This window comes from Bos indicus, chromosome 13 (genome assembly GCF_029378745.1).
Source record: "Bos indicus isolate NIAB-ARS_2022 breed Sahiwal x Tharparkar chromosome 13, NIAB-ARS_B.indTharparkar_mat_pri_1.0, whole genome shotgun sequence".
In the NCBI taxonomy this organism is placed as follows: domain Eukaryota; kingdom Metazoa; phylum Chordata; class Mammalia; order Artiodactyla; family Bovidae; genus Bos; species Bos indicus.
Window position 1 is genome coordinate 29,668,616 of NC_091772.1, and position 27,897 is coordinate 29,696,512.

General features: G+C 42.0%; 1 protein-coding gene across 1 annotated transcript; it reads left to right on the forward strand.

Moving 5' to 3' along the window:
* On the forward strand, positions 1-27,115 carry OLAH (oleoyl-ACP hydrolase). Its single transcript, XM_070801930.1, has 7 exons — positions 1-32; positions 4,320-4,450; positions 16,634-16,772; positions 19,002-19,178; positions 19,991-20,167; positions 25,331-25,413; positions 25,993-27,115. The coding sequence occupies exons 1-7, from the start codon at positions 1-3 to the stop codon at positions 26,130-26,132; spliced, it is 879 nt and encodes a 292-aa protein (XP_070658031.1). The 3' UTR covers positions 26,133-27,115.
* Positions 27,116-27,897: the final 782 nt, after the last annotated feature.

The window sequence follows — 27,897 nt, forward strand, 5'->3', positions numbered from 1 at the left end:
ATGGAGAGGAGAGACAAAGCTGAGACCATCAGGTATGTCACTGTGTGCAGTCTGGGTCTTTCCAACCCCAGCTGCTCTAATACTCTGCTTCTGGAAGTTGCCCTTTTACATGGAAAGGGGCTTCTCAGAGAAACCTCATTTGATGGCCATTGTCCCTGCTGCTGCTAAGTCACTTCAGTCGTATCCGACTCTGTGTGACCCCATAGACAGCAGCCCACCAGCCTCCCCTGTCCCTGGGATTCTCCAGGCAAGAACACTGGAGTGGGTTGCCATTTCCTTCTCCAATGCATCAAAGTGAAAAGTGAAAGTGAAGTCATTCAGTCGTGTCCGACCCTCAGCGACCCCATGGACTGCAACCTTCCAGGCTCCTCCATCCATGGGATTTTCCTAGCAGGAGTACTGGAGTGGGGTGCCATTGATTTTCCCTAGTGCAAGGCATTTGTGTTTTTGCCACACCATGTGGCATGTGGGATTCTAGTTTCCCTACTAGGGACCGAACCCATGTACCCTGCGTTGGAAGTGCAGAGTCTTAACCACTAGACCGCTAGGGAAGTCCTGTAAGGTATTGTAAATGGCACCAACTACTCTCTACGTAAAATGGTACTGACTTGGTGGTGAGCTTAATGTGAAATTGTAAATCCATGACTTGGCCAAAAATGTGAAAGCAGGATTCCATTTACACCCAAAAGTAGAGTAGAGGTCTGTGTCCCTGGCTCTCTCATCTGAAGCCTCCCAGGTATGCTATCCACTCCCTGCCACTTATGGGTCTACCTGTTTGTTGATGCTGAGAAAACAAGAAAAGGGATAAAGTGGGGAAGTAGCTCTTAGGATGAACAGGACTTGTGTTCTAATTCCTGACTTGTCACTGGCCAGGTGACCCTGGGCAAGTAACCTAATGTCTCTTGGCCTCAGTTTCTCCAACTGTCAAACCAGAATTAATAGAAAACATTCATTTTTGTTTTGTGGGTTCCTAAAACCATGCTAAGTATTTTTGAGACATTTAATCAAAATGTAAGGAAGATGCTATGATTGTCCTTATTTTACAGATGAGGACATTGAGACTTTCAGTCACTCAGGTCATTTTCCTAATGTCATATCAATGGATTTGAATTCAGATCTCTTTGTTTCCACAGGCTCTTGAAAGTTAAAGTCACTCAGTCGTGTCTGACTCTTTGTGACCCCATGGACTATACAGTCCATGGAATTCTCTAGGCCAGAATACTGGAATGGATAGCCTTTCCCGTCTCTAAGGGATCTTCCCAACCCAGAGATCGAACCCAGGTCTCTCACATTGTGGGAGGATTCTTTACCAGCTGAGCCACAAGGCAAGCCCAAGAATATTGGAGTGAGTAGCCTATCCCTTCTCCAGTAGATCTTCCCCACCCAGGAATCAAACCTGGGTCTCCTGCATTACATGCAGATTCTTCACCAGCTGAGCTATCAGGCTGCTGATAGTGGGTTAAATGATCACTCTAATGCCTCTCAACTCTAAAGTCTTAGAATTTTATGATTTAACCAAAACCAAAAATGAAGAAGGGGAAGATAAAGAGAAGGCAAGTGCAGGTAGAAGGCTTCCACCCAGAGGACTGGCTCAGGAAGGTTAGCTTTTCTTGGTCTTCGTGTGTTTTTCTCAGGAGACACAGGAGATTGGATGGATGCAGAGGACAGGCAAGAGCCCAAGCATGAGAACGTTCTGCTAACTGCCCAGGCTTCACAGCAATGAGCACTACCCTCTCAGGCTCTACCTTCTTGTGAGATCCTGGCCGTGGGTTTGCTGTGGAGGACAGGCACCCCATCAATGTGGGTTCTGAGGACCCACTGTGACACTGGCCTGGCTCTCAATAAGTGAAGGGCAGCTCCTACCCCCACTCCCAAGGCAAAGAAAGGTGGTTTTATCTTGAAACGAATAATCAAACAGTTTCACTGGTGGTTCAGTGGTAAAGAATCTGACTGCTAACACAGGAGACACAGGTTTGATCCCTGGGTGGGGAAGATCTCCAGGAGAAGGAAATGGTAACCCAGTATTGTTGCCTGAGAAATCCCATGGACAGAGGAGCCTGGAGGGCTATAGTCCATGGGGTTCCAAAGAGTTGGAAATGACTTAGCAACTAAAAAAAACAGCAATGATCAAAGTGTCTACACCTAATTTTGTGTTTATGGCTTTGTATCATTTTTCTTATAGAACTCCCCTACTTCTGCTGATTACATAGTCTTCAGGTATGGCAAGGCTAGTCTTATTCTGACATTTTTGTTCATGAGAATGCAAGTCATTGAAATAGACTGAAGTAGGGCTCCTTGGCTTTAAAAAATATGGACCTGTTCTAAAGTAATGTTGAATATAAGTCATTTTTCTAGACTCTTCAATAGCTTCCAGAAATAAGGTTCAGAAAACTCACCCATTAGCTATGTAGCTTTTACCAAACTGTGGAAGGCACTATGGAAGGCTTTTGTATTCCTTTAAAAAATGACTCTAGCGTTTTTCCAGTAAATGGTTGATACCTATGAAGCTCTTATTTAGGGCTGATCCATGGTCAGTGAGTTTGTTGGTAATAGGTTTAGTTAGAAGGAATGTAGCCTCAAGTACATAATGTCCCTCTTCAAAAGAAAACATTAAAATTACCCCTTTGGGGGGACTTCCCTGACCATCCAGTAGTTAAGACTTTGCCTTCCAATGCAGAGGGTGTGGGCCTGATCCCTGGTCGGGGAGCTAAGACCCCACATGCCCCATGGCCGCCAAAAAACCAAAACATAAAAAACATACTGTAACAAGTTCAATCAAGACTTTAAAAATGGCTCACATTAAAAAATCTTTTTTAAAAAATTGCCCTTTTGTTTTTTCTCTTTAAATTAGCAATTATTACATAAATGCTCTGATACAAGCCAAGGAGTTTTTCTCCAAAAGTTATTCTTTCCCCCAAGAAAGGTTTTAACTTATGCTTAAGTTTGTGTAAAGTTTCTCATAATTAGTAGTGTTCTATTATTTTATCATGAAAACCAAAATCCTCTTTAAAGAACACATGTAAACCAGACAAAATCTCAATCAGTTAGTTTTGGATGCTTGTAGAGATCAACTGGGGGTGTGTCCCTGGTAGTTCAGCTGGTAAAGAATCCGCCAGCAATGCAGGAGACCTGGGTTCAATCCCTGGGTTGGGAAGATCCCCTGGAGGAGGGCATGGTAACCCACTCCAGTATTCTTGCCTGGAAAATCCCCACGGACAGAGGAGCTTGGAGGGTTACAGTCCATGTGGTCACAAAGAGTTGGACACGACTGAGTGACTAAGCACAGCACAACACAGAGATCAACTGACTAAATGGGAACCTAAAAAAGAGAGAGGCAAGACAGATTTAATCACGATAGTAGGGTTGATTTGGAGAAGGCAATGGCACCCCACTCCAGTACTCTTGCCTGGAAAATCCCATGGACGGAGGAGCCTGGTAGGCTGCAGTCCATGGGGTCACTAAGAGTCGGACGCAACTGAGCGACTTGACTTTCACTTTTCTCTTTTCATGCACTGAAGAAGGAAATGGCAACCCACTCCAGTATTCTTGCCTGGAGAATCCCAGAGACGACGGAGCCTGGTGGGCTGCCGTCTATGGGGTCACACAGAGTCAGACATGACTGAAGCGACTTAGCATAGCATAGCATAGCATAGGGTTGATTATCTCACATTTGGCAAGACTATATAACTTTTTAAATAATTTAATGATCAATTTGAAAACTTTACAGGAAGTGTTTAAATTATGGATGATGCAAATGTATATATATTGCATGTTTATGTTGAATATATATATATTGAATTTTTAAAAAAACAATTATCTGGAATACTAGGTGAAAGGATGCTTGGACATTGCGGTAAAATTTCCAACGATTATATGCAGATGCAAAAAGGTGTCTTTAATTAACACTCAGAAGGGAGTGAAAATTATGTGCTCTAGAAAACTTACAGATGACCTGAAATCATGAAGACATTGAGATAAAACTGTGTAGATACAACTATTCCCTGAATTGGGAAAAAGGTGATTTCTAAATTAGCATGTCTATCCCTTTTAAATGTGCATATAAAACGTATTTCTGAAATATTACATATAGATACTTGACTATTTCACTTACATCTATCAAAGTTTATATACACTGTTAAAAATGAATCCACGAAAATTTTTTTTGGTCGTTCTTGTTGGAAAAAAAAAAAAGGCAATCCCTTTACATATGAATACAGTCTCCTTATAATGAATAAAAATTTCTGTTAAAACACACCTAATTCAGTTAGGACAGGTGAACTGACTTTACATCATGTTAAATATTTGAATTTTTTCCCTAGGAATGAAAAAGTTGTGAACTGCTTATACCAGAATCGTAATGCACTTTTTAGGCTGGTTTGCTTTCCTTGGGGAGGAGGTGACTCCACTTATTTTGCCAAATGGGGCCAAGATATTCCTAATTCCGTGGAAGGTATGTAAACTTTTATCAGTAAGTAATTTGCAAGGTCAGATAACATGCACATACAAACGATACAGATTTCCTTACTGGGGGATAGTTAATATTAATCGACACTCAAGATTGTTGTTCAATAATGTGATTTTTCTATTTCCAGAGCAAGAAATTCTGTTATCTTCTGTTACCAAATTAAACATGTTATACCGTTTGTTAAGGCCAATAGGTCACTGAGATTCTGTTCAGACTCTGTTCAACTTTTTTATGCCCCTTGTCTGTCTATTACCCTGTCTGTCTTAGGAATTTTCTTTCTTTCTTTTTTTATTGTTGTTGTTGTTTAGTCTCTAAGTCATGTCTGACTCTTTTGTGATTCCATGGACTGCAGCCCATCAGCCTCTGTCCATGGGATTTCCCAGGCAAGAACACTGGAGTAGATTGCTATTTCCTTCTCCAAAAGATCTTCCTGACCCAGAGATCAAACCCGCGTCTCATGCACTGGCAAGTGGATTCTTTACCTGGAATCCCCTGTCCTAGGCACTTTCTTATTGGTGGACTGTGAGCTTGAATTTTTTTCTCACAGCAGCATGAAAGTGAATTAAACACCACTCTTAAGTCATTTTCTGATTATATTTTCTTATTCCCTGACATGGGTGACTTAAGATAAGTCAAAAGCCTTGAGGGACAAAACACTGTACCTCTTATCTCTCTGAAACTGTAAGTCGCTCAGATGTGTCCAACTCTTTGGGACCCCCATGGACTGTATAGTCTGCCAGGCTCCTCTGTTTATGGGATTCTTTAGGCAAGAATACTGGAGTGGGTTGCCATTTCCTTCTCCAGGGGATCTTTCCCATCCAGGGATCGGACCCAGATCTCCTACCTTGCAGGTAGATTGTTTATAGTCTGACCCACCACAGAAGTCCTTTATATCTGAGGTCATAGCATCTAATTCTTGGCTGACATTGCAGCACTGTTTTCTAACTTTTGGCTTAGCTGGTAAAGAATCCACTTGCAATGCAGGAGACCTGGGTTCAACCCCTGTGTTGGGAAGATCCCCCAAAGAAGGGAAAGGCTACCCACTCCAGTATTCTGGCCTGGAGAATTCCATGGATCGTATAGTCCATGGGACTGCAAAGAGTCAGACACGACTGAGCGACTTGCACTTTTCCAACTTTCCCTCTCTAGCCCTGTGGGAATACATACAGTGCTGCTGACTTCTTGGCCTCTTAAAAGTAAAGCAACTATATTCCAACAGAAATTTAAAAAGAAAAAGTAGGCCTCTACCTGCAGTCTAGAACTTGCAACCTGTACCAGGTAATTGACACATCTCTACAACAGGAAAAAGGCTGGAGAAATCGCACTTCACTTCTCCAGAGTTTTCCTCCCTTCAGGGAGGTCCAGGTTGCCCCAGCAGTTCAATGATGCCTTCAGACAGGTACTGTGTGTGTGTGTTATTCAGCTTCCCTACCTGTTCAATGAGAGGATTTTTCTGCTGTAAGGCATTAAAAATTTTTTTATTGGATTATAGTTGATTTACAATGCTGTGTTAGTTTCAGATGTGCAGCAAAGGGACTCAGTTATACCTATATTCACTCTTTTCTTTTTTTTCTTTTTTTATAGACTCTTTTCCCATTTGGCTATTACAGAGTATTGAGTAGAGGTCCCTGTGCTATATCAGATCAGATCAGTCGCTCAGTTGTGTCCAACTCTTTGTGACCCCATGAATCACAGCACGCCAGGCCTCCCTGTCCATCACCAACTCCGGGAGTTCACTCATATTCACGTCCATCGAGTCAGTGATGCCATCCAGCCATCTCATCCTCTGTCGTCCCCTTCTCCTCTTGCCCCAAGTTCCTCCCAGCATCAGAGTCTTTTCCAATGAGTCAACTCTTCACACGAGGTGGCCAAAGTACTGGAGTTTCAGCTTTAGCATCATTCCTTCCAAAGAACACCCAGGGCTGATCCCCTTCAGAATGGACTGGTTGGATCTCCTTGCAGTCCAAGGGGCTCTCAAGAGTCTTCTCCAACACCACAGTTCAAAAGCATCAATTCTTCGGTGCTCAGCCTTCTTCACAGTCCAACTCTCACATCCATACATGACCACAGGAAAAACCATAGCCTTGACTAGATGGACCTTTGTTGGCAAAGTAATGTCTCTGCTTTTCAATATGCTATTTAGGTTTGTCATAATTTTCCTTCCAAGGAGTAAGCGTCTTTTAATTTCATGGCTGCAGTCACCATCTGCACTGATTTTGGAGCCCCCAAAAATAAAGTCTGACACTATTTCCACTGTTTCCCCATCTATTTCCCATGAAGTGATGGGATTGGATGCCATGATCTTCGTTTTCTGAATGTTGAGCTTTAAGCCAACTTTTTCACTCTCCACTTTCACTTTCATCAAGAGGCTGTTGAGTTCCTCTTCACTTTCTGCCATAAGGGTGGTGTCATCTGCATATCTGAGGTTATTGAGATTTCTCCCGGCAATCTTAATTCCAGCTTGTGTTTCTTCCAGTCCAGCGTTTCTCATAATGTACTCTGCATATAAGTTAAATAAACAGGGTGACAATATACAGCCTTGACGAACTCCTTTTCCTATTTAGAACCAGTCTGTTGTTCCATGTCCAGTGCTAACTGTTGCTTCCTGACCCGCATACAAATTTCTCAAGAGGCAGATCAGGTGGTCTGGTATTCCCATCTCTTGAAGAATTTTCCACAGTTTATTGTGATCCACACAGTCAAAGGCTTTGGCATAGTCAATAAAGCAGAAATATATGTTTTTCTGGAACTCTTGCTTTTTCCATGATCCAGCAGATGTTGGCAATTTGATCTCTGGTTCCTCTGCCTTTTCTAAAACCAGCTTGAACATCAGGAAGTTCACGGTTCACGTATTGCTGAAGCCTGGCTTGGAGAATTTTGAGCATTACTTTACTAGTGTGTGAGATGAGTGCAATTGTGCGGTAGTTTGAGCACTCTTTGGCATTGCCTTTCTTTGGGATTGGAATGAAAACTGACCTTTTCCAGTCCTGTGGCCACTGCTGAGTTTTCCAAATTTGCTGGCATATTGAGTGCAGCACTTTCACAGCATCATCTTTCAGGATTTGGAATAGCTCAACTGGAATTCCATCACCTCCACTAGCTTTGTTTGTAGTGATGCTTAAAAGGCCCACTTGACTTCACATTCCAGGATGTCTGGCTCTAGGTGAGTGATCACACCATCGTGATTATCTGGGTCATGAAGATCTTTTTTGTACAGTTCTTCTGTGTATTCTTGCCACCTCTTCTTAATATCTTCTGCTTCTGTTAGGTGCATACCATTTCTGTCCTTTATCGAGCCCATCTTTGCATGAAATGTTCCCTTGGTATCTCTAATTTTCTTGAAGAGATCTCTAGTCTTTCCCATTCTGTTGTTTTCCTCTATTTCTTTGCATTGATCACTGAAGAAGGCTTTCTTATCTCTTCTTGCTATTCTTTGGAACTCTGCATTCAGATGTTTATATCTTGCCTTTTCTCCTTTGCTTTTCACTTCTCTTCTTTTCACAGCTATTTGTAAGGCCTCCCCAGGCAGCCATTTTGCTTTTTTGCATTTCTTTTCCATGGGGATGGTCTTGATCCCTGTCTCCTGTACAATGTCACGAACCTCCGTCCATAGTTCATCAGGCACTCTATCTATCAGATCTAGGCCCTTAAATCTATTTCTCACTTCCACTGTATAATCATAAGGGATTTGATTTAGGTCATACCTGAATGGTCTAGTGGTTTTCCCTACTTTCTTCAATTTAACTCTGAATTTGGCAATAAGGAGTTCATGGTCTGAGCCACAGTCAGCTCCTGGTCTTGTTTTTGCTGACTGTATAGAGCTTCTTCATCTTTGGCTGCAAAGAATATAATCAATCTGATTTCGGTGTTGACCATCTGGTGATGTCCATGTGTAGAGTCTTCTCTTGTGTTGTTGGAAGAGGGTGTTTGTTATGACCAGTGCATTTTCTTGGCAAAACTCTATCAGTCTTTGCCCTGCTTCATTCTGTATTCCAAAGCCAAATTTGCCTGTTACTCCAGGTGTTTCTTGACTTCCTACTTTTGCATTCCAGTCCCCTATAATGAAAAGGACATCTTTTGGGGGTGTTAGTTCTAAAAGGTTTTGTAGGTCTTCATAGAACCGTTCAACTTCAGCTTCTTCAGCGTTACTGGTTGGGGCATAGACTTGGATTACTCTGATATTGAATGGTTTGCCTTGGAAACGAACACAGATCATTCTGTCGTTTTTGAGATGGCATCCAAGCACTGCATTTCGGACTCTTTTGTTGACCATGATGGCCACTCCATTTCTTCTGAGGGATTCCTGCCCACAGTAGTAGATATAATGGTCATCTGAGTTAAATTCACCCATTCCAGTCCATTTCAGTTAGCTGATTCCTAGAATGTCGACATTCACTCTTTCTATCTCTTATTTGACCACTTCCAATTTGCCTTGATTCATGGACCTGACATTCCAGGTTCCTATGCCATATTGCTCTTTACAGCATCGGACCTTGCTTCTATCACCAGTCACATCCACAGCCGGGTATTGTTTTTATTTGGCTCCATCCCTTCATTCTTTCTGGAGTTATTTCTCCAGTGATCTCCAGTAGCATATTGGGCACCTACTGACCTGGGGAGTTCCTCTTTCAGTATCCTATCATTTTGCCTTTTCATACTGTTCATGGGGTTCTCAAGGCAAGAATACTGAAGTGGTTTGCCATTCCCTTCTCCAGTGGACCACATTCTGTCAACAGCGTAATCTAACAAACCATCAGGCATCAATTACTACTGCCTTTTCAATACTACTATTTTGAAATATTTGCTTCACATTTTATTTTTACTTTTGATTAAGATCTCTATTAATCTTCTTAAAATACAACTATTTTTAAAAATGGCTTTAGATTTATGGAAATATTGCAAAGTTGTTCTCAACTATCCTTCATCCAGTTTCCTCAATTATCTTCGACACACAGTTTCATGTCATTATATTTCAGGGACATTTACATGGATTATAATTTCAAATATTAGTTCTTTACCAGTCTTTTAGTTTGTTTACCTTTCTTGAGAGTTGCCATTTATTCCTGTGTTGGAACACTCTCTGCCTTTTATGAGTATCACCTTCTTTGGGGATCTTTTCCTTCTTTCTTTGTTTTCTTATTCCCAGCTCTTTTATTCCTGTCCTCCATATCCATTTAAATACACTGCATCTGTTACCTCGCAGACAACATTCAGTCATTTTAAAAATAATTTTTGTCCCTTTAATCAATTTCTTTCCAGTATTCTGTCAGCCCTTTGCGTAACTGTCTGACTATTTCTGTTCAGGATTTTCAATTTCTGAGTTAGAGTGTTTTTTCATATCTGCAATTTCTCATTTGAATTTATATTAGAGTTTTGTATGGTTTGCTTTGCTTTGTGAGCTTTTCAAAAAGCATGTTCAATCATTAGCTGAAAAAGTTTGACTCTTACTTTCTTTGTTTTGTGTGTTATGCTTACTTCTACTCATGATGAAGTGTGTTGCATTTTCCTGACCCACAAAAACGGGTCATTCTGGAACTTTGAGATGTTTTGAGGAATAAACTCAAATTCTAAAACAGTGGGACTCATATTGCTACATTTTTGCAAGGAAGGAAATGAACTTACATTTACATATGCATAAAATACCTTTCAAGGCTTATGTTAATAATTGATACATTTGATTGCCCCTAGCTGGTTAACTAGGTGGCTAAGGAAGGAATGATGCTAAAGCTGAAACTCCAGTACTTTGGCCACCTCATGCAAAGAGTTGACACATGGAAAAGACTCTGATGCTGGGAGGGATTGGGGGCAGGAGGAGAAGGGGACGACAGAGGATGAGATGGCTGGATGGCATCACTGACTCGATGGACATGAGTCTGAGTGAACTCTGGGAGTTGGTGATGGACAGGGAGGCCTGGCGTACTGCGATTCATGGGGTCGCAAAGAGTCGGACATGACTGAGTGACTGATCTAATCTGATCTGAAGAGTAAGATTTGGAGAGATTCTTGCACTGCAAGCCTTTTTGTACTTCTTGAACCATGTATGAATTTAAACTGCCCTGGAAATTAAAAAAAAAATCCTGTATGAAAAAACAAACAACCACCCAGGTCATTCAGCAGCAAGTAGCCCAAGGCAATTAGTTGGTTACTCTGTTTATTAGATCAAGGGTGGCCTCTTCTGTCACTATAAGTGAAGTGCAGTTTATAAATAAATGACACTGTAGAGTTGGGGGGTTCATTCTTCTGATTCTCTGATGCTACCTGGCATCTGTAGGGCTCTTATCTTCAGCCACTTCCTTCTTTATTTTTGCCATCAGGCCTCCAAGGGATGTCCCTCCCTTTCCAATGTGCTTTTCTCAGCCACTACAACTCTGCTCCCTCATGCTTTCCAAGCCCCTTTCTCTCCATTTCCAGGTACCAACGCTCTGCCATGGGAGTCTCCCCAAAACCCATGCACTGGAAGAAGAGAGCCCTGTTACTAATATATAAAGATATTTTACAAATTATTGAAGGTCATTTCATATGAGGTTTTCAATCAACAGTTGACAGTTTAAGATAGATATTTCACATATTTTTCTGACTTTATAGAAATGTAACATACTGTAATATTCCTCTGAAGCTTGCTTTTTTCTCCTCTGTTTTTTTTGAGATTCATCCCTTGGATATGTGACTCTCTACTTCACTGACTTTTAACTAGTATATATTATTCCACTGTGTGACTATATGTGTCTAGTCTTCTCTTTATAGGTATTAAGGTCTTTTTCTGCTATGTATAATAACTTCTGTGAGCAGTCTCATATACAGTTGACCTTTAAAAAATGCAGGAGTTAGGGATGCTGAACCTCTGCACAGTTGAAAATCCACGTATAACAAATAGTTGGCCCTCTGTTTTCAGGGTTCAGCATCTGTGGAATCAACCAGCTGCATTTCTTGTGGTACTGTAGTACTTACTATTGAAAAAAGTCTGCATATAAATGGACTCTCCCGGTTCAAACTCTTGTAGTTCAAGGGGCAACTGTATGTGTTCATGCATGCATGGATAAAAGTCTATACTTAAAGGTAGAATTTCTGGGTATTGAAATAGGAATGTCTCTACTTCAAACCGTCCTCCAAAAGAACTGCAAAGATTTATACTGCCAAAGCAGCACATGAAAATTCGTATCCCTTTATATCCTTGACAACACTGTTATTGCCAAGGCTTTTAATTTTTTTGCCAATCTGTTCATGAAATTATTCTGACTTTGTTCTAGTATTTCCAGTGTTATTGAGATGTAAATGACTGGATAAGCTTGGGGCTTCCTAGGTGGTGCAGTGGTAAAGAATCCATCTGCTAAGGCAGGAAACGCAAGAGACAGAGGTTCAATCCCTGGATCGGGAAGATCCCTTGGAGGAGGAAATGGCAACTCACTCCAATACTCTTGCCTAAAAAATTCCATGGACAGTGGAGCCTGGCGGAATACAGTCCATGCGGTTGCAAAGAGTCATACATGACTGAGTGAGTGCACACACACACACACACATGCATGCACATGGTGAATAAATTTAAGCTGAACCACATAACTTGACATGTATATATTGTGAAATGATCAACATGTAAGTTTAGTTAACATCTATCCTCTCAAATAGTTTCAGCTATCTTTCCTGTGATAATTTTTTTGATCTATTCTCTTAGCAATTTTCAAATATGCAATATAATATTGTTAACTATAGTCACCATGTTATTTTACATTATGTCCCTAGAATGTATTCATAGTAATCAAAATAGTATCCTATTGGCATAAAAACAGACACACGGGCAAATGCAATAGAATCGAAAGTTCCGAGATAACCTCCCAAATACACAGTCAACAAACATTTGACGAGAGCGATATGAAAGTCGCTCAGTTTTGTTAGATGCTTTGCAACCCCATGGACTATACAGTCCATGGAATTCTCCTGGCCAGAATACTGGAGTGGGCTGCCATGCCCTCCTCCAGGGGATCTTCTCAATGCAGGGATCGAACCCAGGTCTCCTGCATTGCAGGTGGATTCTTTACCAGCTGAGCCACCAGGGAAGCCCACAGAAAAGACAGTCTCTTCAATAAATGGTGCAGGGAAAGCTGGATATTCACAGAAGAATGAAACTAGACCACTCTCACCACTCACTCAAAAAATTAACTCCAGAAGAATTAAAGACTCAAACATAAAACCTGAAATCATAAAACTCCTAGAAGGAAACAAAGACAAAGCTCCTTGACATTAATCTTGGTTACAATTTTTCAGAGATGACACCTACAGCCCAAACACAAAAGTAAGATAAATTAATAAGATAACTCCAAACTAAAAAGCTTCTGTACCATAAAAGAATCAGCAAAATGAAAAAGCAACCTACCAAATGGGAGAAAATATTTGCAAATAAAACCTCTAAGAAGGAGTTAATAGCTAAAACATATAAGGAACTCATACAACTCAATACCAATAAACAATGATTTTAAAACTGAATAAACAGAGGAACTGAATAGATATTTTCTGAAAGACAACTTACAGATGGCCAACAGGTGCACGAAAAGATGCTCAACATCACTCATCATCAGGGAAACGCAAGTCAAAACCACAAGGTATCACCTCACACCTGTTAAAATGACGGTTCCCAAAATGACAAAAGACAACAAGTGTTGATGAGGATGTGGGGAAAAGGGAACCCTTGTGCACTGTTGGTAGGAATATGAATTAGTGAAGTTACTCTGGCAAACAATATGGAAGTGCCTCAAAAAATTAAAAATAGAACTACCACTGCTGCTGCTAAGTCGCTTCAGTCGTGTCCGACTCTGTGCGACCCCATAGACGGCAGCCCACCAGGCTCCCCCATCTCCGGGATTCTCCAGGCAAGAACACTGGAGTGGGTTGCCATTTCCTTCTCCAATGCATGAAAGTGAAAAGTGAAGTCGCTCAGTCGCTCAGTCGTGTCTGACTCTTAGCGACCCCATGGGCTGCAGCCCACCAGGCTCCTCCGTCCATGGGATTTTCCAGGCAAGAGTACTGGAGTGGGGTGCCATTGCCTTCTCCGAGAACTACCACATGATCCAGCAATTCCACTTCTGGGTATATATTTAAAGAAACAAAACTGGTTATCTCAAAGAGATAGCTACCCGTCCCATGTTCATTTGAGCATTACTTACAATAGCCAAGACATGGAAGCAACCTAAGTGTCCATTGATGGATAAATGATATAGAAAATGTGATATGCAGATAGACAGAAAATGGAATAATAGTTAATACTGAGCCGGAAAAAAGGAAATCCTGCCATTTGCAACATCATGGATGGATCTTAAGGGCATTAGACTAAGTGAAATAAGTCAGACAGAGAAAGACAAATACTATATGGTATCACTCATATGTGGAATCTAAAAGAACAAATTCAGAGAACAGAAGTAATTGGAGGAAATGGGTGAAGGTGGTCAAAAGGTACAAGTTCCAATTGCAAGATAAATTACTCTGATTTTAAACGGAGCAATCCTTGTTATAGGTGAGACTGGGTGTTTTTCACATATACATATATTGTTGTTGTTCAGTCACTCAGTTGCGTCTGACTCCTTGCGACCCCATGGACTGCTGCAGCAATGCCACACTTCCCTGTCCTTCCCAATCTCCTGGAGTTTGCTCAAATTCATATTTCTATTTATGTTTCCTTTCCTGTGAGTTTCTCATCAGATTCTTATGCTTACTTTTCCATTTGATTCTCTTCTTTTTATTGATGTATAGAAATTCTTTACATATTTATGACCCTAATTTTTTAGGTATTGCTGGTTAAAATGTCTTTCCCAGTCAATGCCACCTCTTTCTTTACATGTCTTTTGATTTGTGGAAGTCTTAAATTTTAATATAGTCAAGTTTATCTCCCTTAAAGTTTGCACTTCTTACAGCTTACTTTAAAAAGTATACCCTGTCAGTCACAAAGTTATTTGCCAATATTTTCTTTTATCAATTTTAAAGTATTTTGTCATATTCAGGCTAGAATTGACTTTTCTATATCGTGTAGGAGCTAGGTATTTATTGATTTCACATGAATAATCAGCTGACTTGGTTATTCAGAGACCTACACTTTCCTTCCCACTGATTTTAAATGGCAACACAGTTATAAAGTGAGTTCCCACATGTATGTCATCTATCTCTAAGCTCTCTATTCTGTGCCATTGGTCTATTTGCCTTTCTCTTAAATTTAAGGCACTTCAATGCCTTGTCCTTCTCAGTCACCCTTGAAACTTGGTGTCTTATATTCCTGATACAAGCCATGATGGTGTGGTCACTCACCTAGAGTCCTGCACATCCTAGAGTCCAAGGTCAAGTGGGCCTTAGGAAGCATCACTACGAACAAAGCTAGTGTAGGTGCTGGAATTCCTACTGAGCTGTTTCAAATCCTAAAAGATGATGATGTTAAAGTGCTGCACTCAGTATGCCAGCAAATTTGGAAAACTCAGTAGTGGACTGGAAAAGATCAGTTTTCATTCCAATCCCAAAGAAAGGGAATGCCAAAGAATGTTCAAACTATGCACGATTGCACTCATTTCACACGCTAGCAAAGTAGTGGTCGAAATTCTCCAAACTAGGCTTCAACAGCACATGAACCGAGAACTTGCAGATGTTCAAGCTGGATTTAGAAAAGGCAGAGACCAAATTACCAACATCCGTTGGATCAAAGAAAAAGCAAGAGAATTCCAGAAAAACATCTACTTCTGTTTCGTTGACTACACTAAAGCCTTTGACTATGTGGATCACAACAAACTGTGGAAAACTCTTAAAGACATGGGAATACCAGACCACCTTACCTGCCTCCTGAGAAACCTGTATGCAGGTCAAGACGCAACAGTTAGAACCAGACATGGAAAAATGGACTGGTTCCAAATTGGGAAAGGAGTACATCAAGGCTGTATATTGGCACCCTGCTTATTTAACTTATATGCGGAGCACATCATGTGAAATGCTGGGATTGACGAAGCACAATCTGAAACCAAGATTGCTGGGAGAAATATCAGTAACCTCAGATATACAGATGACACCACGGTTATGGCAGAAAGTGAAGAGGAACCTCATGAAGAAGCTCTTGATGGAAGTGGAAGAGGAGAGTGAAAGAGCTGGCTTAAAACTCAACATTCAAAAAACAAAGATCATAGCATCCAGTCCCATCACTTCATGGCAAATAGATGGGAAAACAATGGAAACAGTGACAGACTGTATTTTCCTGGGCTCCAAAATCACTGCAGATGGTGACTGCAGCCATGAAATTAAAAGATGCTTGCTTCTTGGAAGAAAAACTATGACCAACCTAGACAGCATGTTAAAAAGCAGAGACATTACTTTGCTGACAAAGGTCAGTCTCTTCAAAACTATGGTTTTTCCAGTAGTCATGTATGGATGTGAGAGTTGGACCATAAAGAAAGCTGAGCGCTGAAGAATTGATGCTTTTGAACTGTGGTGTTGGAGAAGACTCTTGAGAGTCCCTTGTTCTGCAAGGAGATCTAACCAGTCAATCCTAAAGGAAATCAGTCCTGAATATTCATTGGAAGGACTGATGCTGAAGTTGAATCTCCAATACTTCGGCCACCTGATGCAAAGAACTGATTCATTGGAAAAGACCCTGATGCTGGGAAAGAGTGAAGGCAGGAGGAGAAGGGGATGAAGAGGATGAGATGGTTGGATGACATCACTGACTCGATGGACATGAGTTTGAGCAACCTCCAGGAGATGGTGAAGGACAGGACGGCCTGGTGTGTAGCAGTCCATAGGGTTGCAAAGAGTCAGGCACAACTAAGTGACTGAAAACAAGAAGCCATAGACAGTCATTCTGTTAGCATAGGCTCATGACTGGAATTTTTAATTCCCTCTTATTTTTTTTTCTCTTCTAGTTATACCATTTACCTTATTGTGAGCCAAACTCTGCACACATGTGATTCATCCAGTGTTTCTAAATGTTTTTTAAAAATTCTCAATGTTGGAGAGTATTTTTCAGATATGTAGTCTGCTGTAGCTTGTGTTCATTTAATCAGCAAATTCTAAAATTTTTCTCTCCTTACATTTGACTACTATTATTCACATCTTTGAAACTCTTCCCATCATATTAACATAAGCCCTTTCACAGTATCACAGCAACCCTCCCACCATCTGCACACATTAACCATCTTCCTTTACTTCCAGTGCATGCCATACGGCTTGCTGGGAGAGAAAGTCGGCTTGAAGAACCTTTTGCAAGTGACATGAATCAGATAGTTGATGAAATTGCCTGTGCCCTGCTGCCGATCATCCAGGGTGAATATTTTGCATTTTTTGGCCACAGGTATTTAACCTCTGTTTTTAATTTTTTTAATTTTGTTGTTTTTAAACCTCTGTTTTGAAAAACATTTGGGGGACTTTTTTCCACCACAGATCCATGGTTAAGGTTGTCCTCTGTGTCTTATGGGATGTGTGCCTTTGTTTTAGTTTGGTTTTGATATTTCATCACTGCTTGAAAGAATGATTCAGTATGGTTAGAGCTCTTCTCAAATGAGACAGTCAGACTGAAAGAAGTCCTAGCAGGGACCGAAAAGATGGAAAGCCCTAGTGCTGAAGTGAACGAAACCTCTCCTTCAGGAGTGTGTAAATCCTAGGCTTCTCTCGGTATCTTCTCTTTTGAAAATAGCCCCAGTATTGGGTAACTCTGACCAGCCAAGGCTCTTACAATTGGCCAGTTTGTACAATCATCCTACTTTTTTTCCCTTTTAGGCAGAAAGCATTAAGACTTGTAAAATAAAGACTCTAGCAGCAATGTATATCCCATTTATTTTTTAAATTAAAAAGGATAGAAATAGTATGTATTTCTTAAGCTAAACTGTAGAATTTTTAGGTTAAGTCATAAATATCAGAGTTCTGTCTGCCTCTTACTCAGTTCGACCTTCGGCAACTTCCTTGGGTTTCTGAATTAAGTTTCTTCCTCTGTGAAGCTGGAATGATAATGGCTCCATTTCTGAGGATTAAATGAATAATAACCATAAATTACTTGGTATTATGGTAAGGACTCAGTACATTTTGGCTCCTGTATTATATATATTTACAGATATGATTGAGCAAAAAAAAAAAAATGAAAAATTGAAGTATCCATTATCCTAGATAATCCTTCAGAATTTTGATGTGACTCCATAGTATTTTTGATGTTGGGATCCTATTTTATATTTCTTCCTAATTTCCCCCCTGGCCCCACTTAAGCTATTGCTATGGAGATCTGTAATCGCTGCAAGATGACTTTGTCAATTCCTTTTAAGAGAATACTTATTTCTATCTTTTTTTCTGTTATAAAAGCACTTTGGTGACATTTTGGTAGAAAATTTAGTATACATTTCTTATAAATTTCTTAAGGACCACATGTCCAGAATTGAGTTAATGATATACACATTGATAGAGCACTTGATAGAAATTTCCAAATCACCTTCAGTTTACACTCCAGCAGCAATGACCATGGAACTGAGTTTCCTTTGTTCATTGCCTGAAGATATTTGCAAAAAATGCTCTTGATCAATACTGTCTACAAAATGTAACTACGTAATGTCTACAGCAGTTCACAAACTTTTCATTCCTGGCACTGCTTTAATACTGGGTTGACCAAAAGGTTTGTTCGGGTGTTTCTGTAACATGGTATGGAAAAACCCGAACAAATCTTTTGGCCAACCCAATACTTCTAGAAGCATTGGGGGGATCAAAGAGATTTTATGTGTGGTTTATCTATCAATATTTACCATATTAGAAAATAAAACTATGAAACTTTCCAGATACTTAACGTTAATAATCCCCTTATATGCTGATATAAAGAATACATATTTTATGCAAGACTATATTCTCCCAGAAAATCACTGTGGGAAGAGTGGCACTATTGTACACTTTGGCACACATTTAATGTCTGGCTTATTAGAAGGCAGCTAAGATTCTCTCTTTTGCATTCCAACTATGCTGATAACCCGTGACACAAGTGGTGTATGGAAAACTCAACTATACTCTCATAAAAAAAAAAAAAACACCAGAGTTTAAAAGGGAAACATTTTAGCAATATTCTAAAAAAGGCTTTAACCTCACAGACTACCTAAAAAGGTGACAGGGACTCCTGGAAGTGCCCAGACTATACCTTGAAAACTGCTGATAAATATTCAATACATAATGACATCTATCTTTCAGGGAGGAAAGGAAATTTAAACTAATTTCAAGACATGGTGGAAATCAGTACTCAGTCTTAGTTTGAATTATCTAGGATGTCTTGAAACACTGCGGATGTGGCTGCAAATCATTGAAAACCTGCTGCTGCTGCTGCTGCTAAGTCACTTCAGTTGTGTCCGACTCTGTGAGACCCCATAGACGGCAGCCCATCAGGCTCCCCCTACCATTTACAAATAAGTTAGCTATTATTCAACTAATATAAGCTCTCCTTTGGTCTGTTTCTTGATCATTGCTATGTTTATGATGCTTGTTCTTGTGGATTTCTGATGTATTACCATGAGTTTTGTTGAATAGTTATTATCATGTTTTTCTTCCCCAAATGTAGTATGGGATCTTTTACTGCTTTTTTTACCGCACTACATCTCAAAGAAAAATATAATCTAGAACCGGTACATTTATTTGTGTCAAGTTTAAGCCCTCCTCATGTAAGTAATTTCATTTTCCTTAGGGAGGGTGGTGGAAAGGAGGGAAGTGCGGTGGGGAAATCAAGTCATTGTTTTCCGTTCTGATGAGTTTTGATCCAGTAGACATGGTGATGAATAAAAGATACTATTGGTTAATGAAACACTCACAAATCTCTTTTACTGTCCTCTTCTCATCTTTGCTCTGAAATGCACTTTAACTGTTTCCTGGTCAGTGCCTGCACTGGCCCAGGCATCTCTGATTAAAACTATTGATTCTAAGTGTATTTTCCTCCATTCTGAGTCAGCAGAGGATTTAACTTTCAGCAAACTAACTGGATCATTCTTTTTTTTTTTTCAATAAAAAATGTTTATTTATTTTTGGCTGGGCTGGGTCCTCGTTGCTGTGTACATCTTCCTCTAAGTTGCAGAGAGCCAGGGCTCTTCTCTAGGTGTGGTGCAGGCTTCTCATTGCAGTGGCTTCTTTTGTTGTGGAAAGAGGCTCCAGCGCACACAGGCTTCAGTAGCTGCTGCACATGGGCTGAGCAGTTGTGTCAGGCAGGCTTAGTTGCTCCGCGGCATGTGGGATCTTCCTGGACCAGGGATTGAGCCAGTGTGCCCTGCACTACCAAGGCAGATTCTTTTCCGGTGGTCAGGTACTCCTGTCTGCCATCAGGTGATGGTCTGTAAGCACTTCTGTGTCTGAAGGTGTATTCCTGACGTATCCGTGGAGAGACATGTACTCCACGTCCACCTACGTCTCTGCCACCTTGTTCTTCCCACAAGGCAGATTCTTAACCCCTGGGCCACCAGGAAAGCCCTGATCAGAGAATTCTCAAAATCACCAAAAGGGAGCGTAGAGAGCGTTCAGCATCTGAGCAGGTGCTTTAAATGAAATGTCAGACTAATGTTTTTACTGTTTCAAGTCAAAGGCCCGCATTCATCTCCACAAAGATGATTTGTGTAAAGAAGAAATTTTCTATGTAATGAAGAAAGTGGGAGGCATTCCTGACAAATTTTTTGATAAGAAAATGAGTCCAGAATTTGTTACCAGATTGTTAGCAGATCTTCATATTTTGAATGATGTCACGTAAGTCATTAAGGCACGTTTTTTTTTTCTCTCTCTCTCTTTTTAAAATAATTATCTATGGAAGATGCAGGTTGGCTGTTCTCTGAGGATCCTTATTCAGGAAGGCAGAGTTTGACTTGCTTTCTTTTGAGGCCCACCTGTGATATTTTTGCCGCCTTAAAATGGAGCCTGGGCATGGAAATTACATCAATCAATGATGCACAGGGCATCTTTATCTTTTTTTAAAAAATGTGGTTCAATGTGTGTTGGGTTGGCCAAAAGTTTGTTCGAGTTTTTCCATAAGATCTTACAAAATCCCCAAATGAACTTTTTGGCCAATCCAGTATGCTTTATCACATAAAAAACATTTGTTGAATAAATTACTAATGTCAAAGGATGCTCATCTTCTTAGGGGAACAGCAGAAGGGGATCCCTACTTATTAAATATGTGGAGGTGATCCAGGACAAGGGAGTGGTTTGCTTCTTGGGGGAATTTTGTTCCAGAACCCATTTGGCTCCATGACACCTGACTATTCCTGTCTCCTGAGAGGTCTCACTGACATTTGATTCTTCTAATAGGACTGAAGTCCTAATGTTCCAGATACTGGCCCTAATAAACTGAAACCACAAGGTTCTCCTTTTCCTAATCTCCCCACAGCAGGTCCTGTGGGGCCAGCATTTGGGCCTCAGTCACTATTATATACCATCATGCATTTCTTCAATTTTGTCTGGCTCTTGTCTCCTTTGGGGAGGAGCCGGACAGACGGGTCTGTGTTCCTTTTCTTTCTGCCACTGTGCCTGGAGCTGAACCTAGGGCCTCCACAGGCAGTGCCTGTGAGTAGAAGTTTATACAAATAGCTTTAAAAAAGGAAAAAAGTGGAGCAGACTTGAAGCACCTTGAGAACAGAGACAATCCTGTTCATTTCTATCACATCTCTGCGTTCACACCAATGCTCACCTCTGCTCCACCACTACGGGCACTAGCTGCCCTGGTCTGTCATCTCTTTCCATTTCTACCCCAACCGTCTGAGCAAACGTGATCCCCATAGGGCTGTGCTGTCTGTGTTCCTGGCTTAGCGTAGAGTCAGAATCCAAGAAACACCAGTCCAAGTCTGACATCCCCTACCCCTACTAAAGGAAACGTAATCCAAAGCACTGTGGACATTAGTGAAATAGCGTAGGCAAAAGCTGCTTTTTAATTAAGCCTCGTACAAACATGCCTTCTGCAGAGGCTGTTCACCAGGATCCAGACCCCTGGCCTAGTGGCTGTGAGATTTGGACTCAGGGTCCCGTCTCTCAGAGGAAGGGATGCTGAGAGTAAACCCCTCAAGGTGTGGTGGGTGAGGATGCAAGGAGGTCGTGTTTGGGAGACGCCGTGGATATGGCACACAACAAACCACCCTCAATTTTTAAAAATCCAACCCAACAATTCACTACCAGAGGTTCTGATGACTTTGGGGAATTAACATTTGTTAAGAAGAACCCTGAGTGCTGGAAAGGGAGCCAAGGTTCAACAACAGACCCTGAGAGAAATTGAAATAGAGAAGTTCATGACTCACGGGTGGTGGAGGAGGTCCATGGTGCACCTAGTGGGGCCACACGGGGAGGTCAAGGCCAACTGCAGGCAGAGAGGTGGCTGGACCTGATGGACACGCCCTTAGGCCTGGGTGGAGGGCTTTGGGGTTCCTGGGCTAAGTCCGGATTGCTATTGACCAAAGAGCGAACCCCAAAGAGCGGGTTTTGGTAAACTTCATGGGAGGTTTATCTAAAAGGTACACAAGGGAAGGCTCCAGGGGGCCCAGAGCAGCTGTCACCTAGGCCACTGGGGGAGGGTCACAACAGGAACTCACCCGTTTGTGACTCTGCTCCAGGAGGGCCAAGTGTCAGGTCCAGGCTCTCACAAGCTGCCTGGCCACACAGCATGGCTGCTGAGGCACCAACATTATAAAGCAGTTTAGCTAAACTCTCAAGAGGTCTCAAAAGAAACCTCCCCCAGACTGAAAATAAAAGTCATCCACAAGGATATTCTACTCGCAGAATACCAAAAAAAAAAAAAAAAAATTTTTAACAGTCTCACCCTCTCCTCAGAGAATCAAATCTCAGGAGCTACTTAGAAGGATTCACTTCCTCTCTCCAAATCTCAAATGTCCTAAGCTTGTTCTGGATTCTCCTCTTGCTGCTTCAGCTCCTTCCCCTTCCTTGGTCTGCTTTCCTCTCTCCACCTCTCTGCAGCACTCAGCTTTTCCCAATATACAGGAAATCAGGCCTGGAATGTCTCTCCACCCTCTCCTTGCCCATCACCCACCCCCAAGGCTCAAAGCCCGGAGGTCAAAAGGAAAATCTGAGGCAGGAGGGAAGGCTTTGCAGCTCCACTTCACTGAAGCTGTCCTCCTGTCCTACTCGGACGAACACACAGTCCTCTTCTCTCTCTGGGACCCTGATGACACACATGTCAGGCTGTCTGTCATCATCCCAGGGCTCTCAGATGTTCTCCTTTAAAAAAAATTTTTTTTCTTTTCGTTTCAGTTTGGATAATTTCTATTAACCATCTTCACGTTGACTTTGCTCAGCTGTATCAGATCTACTGATGAGCTTGTCAAAGGAATGTCCTATTGCTGCTGCTGCTTATTTCTAGGATTTCTTTTGGACTCTTTCTTGCAGTCTTCACCTCTCTAATGAACTTCCCTATTTGTTCACATATGTCCATCTTTCCTATGAAACCCTTTGGCATCTCCATCATAGCGACTGTCAAGCCCTTGTCTGACAGTTCCAACATCTGGGTCTTATTTGAGTCTTGTGTGTATGTGCTAAGTCACGTCAGTCGTGTCCGACTCTTTGCAATCCTATGGACTCTAGTCTGCCAGGCTCCTCTGTCCATGGGGTTCTCCAGGCAAGAATACTGGAGTGGGTTGCCATGCCCTCCTTCAGGGGATCTTTGCCACCCAGGGATTGAACCGGAGTCTTTTGTGTCTCCTGCTTTGGCAGGTGGGTAAGTTACCACTGGGCCACCTGGGAAGCCCATTTAAATCTTATTCTTTTAATTACTTTGCCTCTTGACAATGGAGTTATTTCTTGCTTTTTGTGTCTGATAATTTTTTTTTAATTTAAAGCTAGGTATCATGCATAAAACAGATATTCTATTGAAAGATATCATGCATGAAACTGACATAAATATATTTTATGATTTGAGCACATCTCCTCTGGCAGGCCATGAATGTGGGGAGTTGGGTCAATCCAGACTGGAGATGAGCTGAGTTTCAGTTTTGTTGCTACTATGGTTACACTTCAGGGCAATGGTTCTCCCAAGTTACTGCGTGCTTACTGTGGAGACTGGACTGGAGAATTTTTCTCAATTTTTCTGTCTCTCTCCAGGCTCTCCCCACTGACAGCTGTTGTTTGGTCCCCTATGTGTGATGCTAGCCTCTGGGGTAACAAGGGGAGCTGTTGGACATCTGAGCCAATCTTCAGCTTCAGTCTTAGTCAGGTCCTCTGTGTCTAGGCCTTGTGGGTGGGTCTGGTGGGTATTGGGTGGAAGTTTCCAGTCCCGCCCCAGTAGTAGAAGACTTTGCCTTGGCTTTTGTATAGAATTGGGGGCCTGGTAGCTCAGCTGGTAAAGGATCCACCTGCAATGCAGGAGACCCTGGTTTGATTCTTGGGTCACGAAGATCCCTTGGAGAAGGGATAGGCTACCCACTCCAGTATTCTTGAGCTTCCCTGGTGGCTCAGATGGTAAAGAATCTGCCTGCCGGTGGGAGAACTGGGTTTGATCCCTGGGTTGGGAAGATCCTCTGGAGGAGGGCAAGACAACACACTCCAGTATTCTTACTTGGAAAATCCCAATGGACAGAGGAGCCTGGCAGGCTACAGTCCATGGTGTTGCAACGATTCAGACACAACTGAGTGACTAAGCACAGCAGAGGGGGCCCAAGACCCTTCCCATTCCTTCCCCCAGGGTAGAGGGTTAATGCTTCCATCCCCTACATCCATGGGTCTTCCCATGTGCCCTGGGTGGGGGGCGTGGAGGGGAAGTGTTTGATGCCCCTCCTCTAGCAACTGAGATTTCTGCTTGGTAGGAGGGGAGGACTTGACTGGGGGCAGGGTCAGTGTCCATCTGATGGTCACATCCAATTTCCTGCTGCCCACCTGCCCTGCAGAGAGGGCTATTTCTGACCTCCTGCCTTGTTCCTAGTCTTTCTCATGAACCCCTAGTGGGGGCCATGGACAGAAGCCTGTGAGTCAGTGTGAACTGCATCTGACACATCACCCCATGCTTGGTCCCCAGCACTTGAGCATTTGTAGCTGGTTCCTTCTCGCCCACATGGACAGCAGACACCCTTCATCCTGTGCTCTGCCCACATGATGAGCCAGTCCCTGTGACCCATCTCTCCTTAGAGGGGCCCAGTCTTCCTTGGAGTTCGGTTTCTGGTTTGCCTTGCAAACTCAGCTTCCTGAAGAGTTCAAGAATTTATGGTTTTGCAGTTTGTCGGGCTTTTTTCCTTGTTAGGCCACAAGTGGTGCTCCTGGTTTTCTACATTCCAGGCAGAAGTGGGACTTCTTGCCCGGACTATTGAAATAGACAATTCTTTGTCCCCTTCAGTCTGCTCGACACATTGTACCAGAAGGGATGACTGTCAAGTCTGGTCACGATGTGCCTTGCGCTAAATCCTCCTGGTGGCTTCCTGACTCTCTTAGGATGACCACATTCCTTCAGGAGACCTACACGTGGCCCTTTCTTGCTTAGTATTATTTCTTTTGGGGCACACCACATTGGATGTGGGATCCTAGTTTCCTGACCCAGGATTGAACCTGCACACAGCAACCCTCTCCCAAACAAGGGAGGGCTGGAGGATAGAGAGGTGGCTATTTCAGGGGAATGACAGTTAAAGATACTACATAGCCAGCCCCATTTTGTGTTGGACCGGGTGCCCAGGTGCTACCTGTCTGCACCTGACTGTTCTAGAAGCCAGAAGATCTTGGAAAATAACCTGGACCACAGTGACTCTCAGACAGGTGCTGACATGTAAACGTGCCACGGATTAAAAAAAATAAAATGTTTGTTTTGCTGTAAACAGTAAAAGGGAAGGAAGTGAGGACTTGTTTGATTTAAATGAGGTTATTAATAGGAAAAGATTCTAGGGGGTGTCTATTATGAAACGTTACTAACCGGCTCCTTTATATTTGCAGCTCTGACATACCCTCTAAGACTCGTCTTTCTTGTGACATAACATGCTTTTCTGGATCTGAAGATATACCACTGGATATGGAAGGTGAAGTGATCTTGATGGTTTGACGTGTTTTATTGAGATATCTGATGATTTCCATGTCAGAGGTGCTGGCATGCCTTACAGCACAGATCTGATTTTTTTAAATGTCCTGTACTAGTACATAAATCCAGTCACACTTTTTTTTCATACACTACAAGGGGATGTGTAATACCCATGCTTCTTTTTATATCCTTAAACTATTGCTATACTTCAAGTAAGTGTCTTTTTTAAACGATTCATTTGTGTAAAAATGGTCTGGTCAGTATAGGGCACAAAGGCAAATAAAAGTATTAGTGTTAACAACAACAACAAAACTCTCAACTGGCAGTCACATGGAGTAGAAAACTGGTCCCGGTTTTATCTAGTGTAAACGGAGAGATGTCAGTTGTGTGTAAAATGGGAGAATGTGGGTGATACCACTGTATACTGCTAGGTCTCTGAGAAATTAAACATTCAGGGTGTAGAGAACATGAGACCATGGAAGTAACCCTACGACTAGTGTGCTCTTAGAAAAGCAACACCTGGGAGTAACTCTGTGGGTGGTGGCGTCATCTGTTATTAAATACAATTCTGTTTTTTCAGCCTGGAAAGACGTAACCAGTGGAAGTTTCGACAGTTTTGTGCTTCCAGGAAACCACTTCTATCTTATGGAACCTTCCAACACAAGCTTCATCAAGAAGTACATAACCAAGACTCTAGAAATATCAGCGTTCACCTCTTGACAGATATCTCCCCTTCTTGGTCTTAAAACAGTCCAGTTGATTATCTGATACTCTTCTTCAGTTTTTTAGAGTAGCTTAGGACTTTGTTTCAGAGATTGGAAAATGATACATTTGCTGCTGTCAGGGTGATGGTTATCTACAAATGTATTTCCCCAGAGCATTTACGTATCTAGGGGATGAAAGATGAATGGGTCAAGAATACTTCCGGGAGGGTCTTTCTTCTTTGTATTAGAATCTCATTTGAGTCTCATCTGTGGAAGGTTTGTCAATGAAATTCCTGCTTGGTCGATGATTTATTTCTTCCTTTCGGTTATTCTGACAGTGAAAATCACAGACAGGGGAAGTGCTTGAAATGAAATGACTGTTTCATTAACACACTGTGGTCCAAAGCCTGATCTCACCTTTTGAAATATAGGGTTGCCCCATTCAATGAGGAAATGTAGCCTACTGTTAAAAGAAGACAGCCCTGAATAATCATTGCTGCCTGTCCTGGCAAGTCCCCGGAATGCCTGTAGCCTTCTTAGGTTCTCTTCTAAGGGGTTCCTCCAACCTGGATTGCCTGTTGTCTCTGTGTGTCCCTGCTGCTCTTTATGCAATGACCAACTGGGACTCAGGGCAACTGTTTGGGGTCTAGTCCTTGGCATACAGAGGGTCAAGCACAAATGCCAGACCCAACAGGCTGCCTCAGCTTTGTGTGTGATCATCTGAACCAGACATAGAGAGAAAGCACACCAGTTGGAAACAGACAGAAAAAAAAAGGGGAAAAATTAAATAGGAGAATGACTTGAGTCCGAGCAACGGCAGAACACCACTGGTAGGATTCATACATACCTACTGCCTGGATGGAGAGGCACCATATCCCCAGGGCTACACGGGTCCTGCCATCTCTGCCAAGTCCCAAACTGTGTGTGTCTCTTGGAATCCTAGCTGTTCAATTGGCACCTTGATTTGTTATCTCCCTCAGTTCTTCACAATAAAGCCCCTACTTCATGCAACCAGTGTCTCTTCCTTATGGCTTCAAATGCTTGACACAGCTTGACACACTAAAATGTCGCTTCTAAAGCATGGATGTGTTTGGGATCACATAATAGGGGGTTGTGTTTTTGTTGGTTTAAAAATAGTATATAGAGAATCTTAGTAAGTTTAAGGGAAATGCACACAAGAGGGATTTTTTAGAATGTATCATTCTTTTTAATATTTATTTATTTACTTGGCTGCAGTGGGTCTTAGTCGCAGCATGTGAACTCTAAGCTGCAGCATGTGGGATCTAGTTCCCTGGCCAGGGATCAAACCCGGGCCCCTGCATTGGGACCTCTGAGTCTTAGCTACTGGACCACCAGGGAAGTCCCCATTGTTTCTTTTTAACAAAGTGAAAATAATACAAAATTCACCATGGCGGGGAGAAGGGTTTTGAGTTAGAATTCATGTAATACATTTGAGCTAAAGGTAACCTCAAGAAACTATGTTCCCTGTTTAGTACGCACTGAACTGTGCTTTACTCTTTGGTGTAGGATACAGGGCTCCATTCTGGAAGGATTGGTGCTAAAGGAATCTAGATTTGTGATTATTCATTCGAACAACCTGTAGTTACTACAGTCCACAAATAGGAATCTCATGATGCAGCCGACGCCAGGCTTTTGGGGTGGATGTGAGGTCCACACAGGAACAGCTCGAAGAGTTTCTGAGCCCTCCGCTGGAAGAGGGTGTTGACTTCTTCGTGGAAGGCTTCTGTCTTTAGGCAACACTTAGTACAGAGGAGAATCAC

What these genes read in the sequence shown, in the direction of transcription:
- OLAH (XM_070801930.1), top strand. Translation starts at nt 1, where the DNA reads ATGGAGAGGAGAGACAAAGCTGAGACCATCAG. An exon ending in AAATCAAGTCATTGTTTTCC is followed by an intron (nt 19,179 to 19,990) that starts GTTCTGATGAGT and finishes AGACTAATGTTT; the next exon opens with TTACTGTTTCAAGTCAAAGG. An exon ending in TATACCACTGGATATGGAAG is followed by an intron (nt 25,414 to 25,992) that starts GTGAAGTGATCT and finishes CTGTTTTTTCAG; the next exon opens with CCTGGAAAGACGTAACCAGT.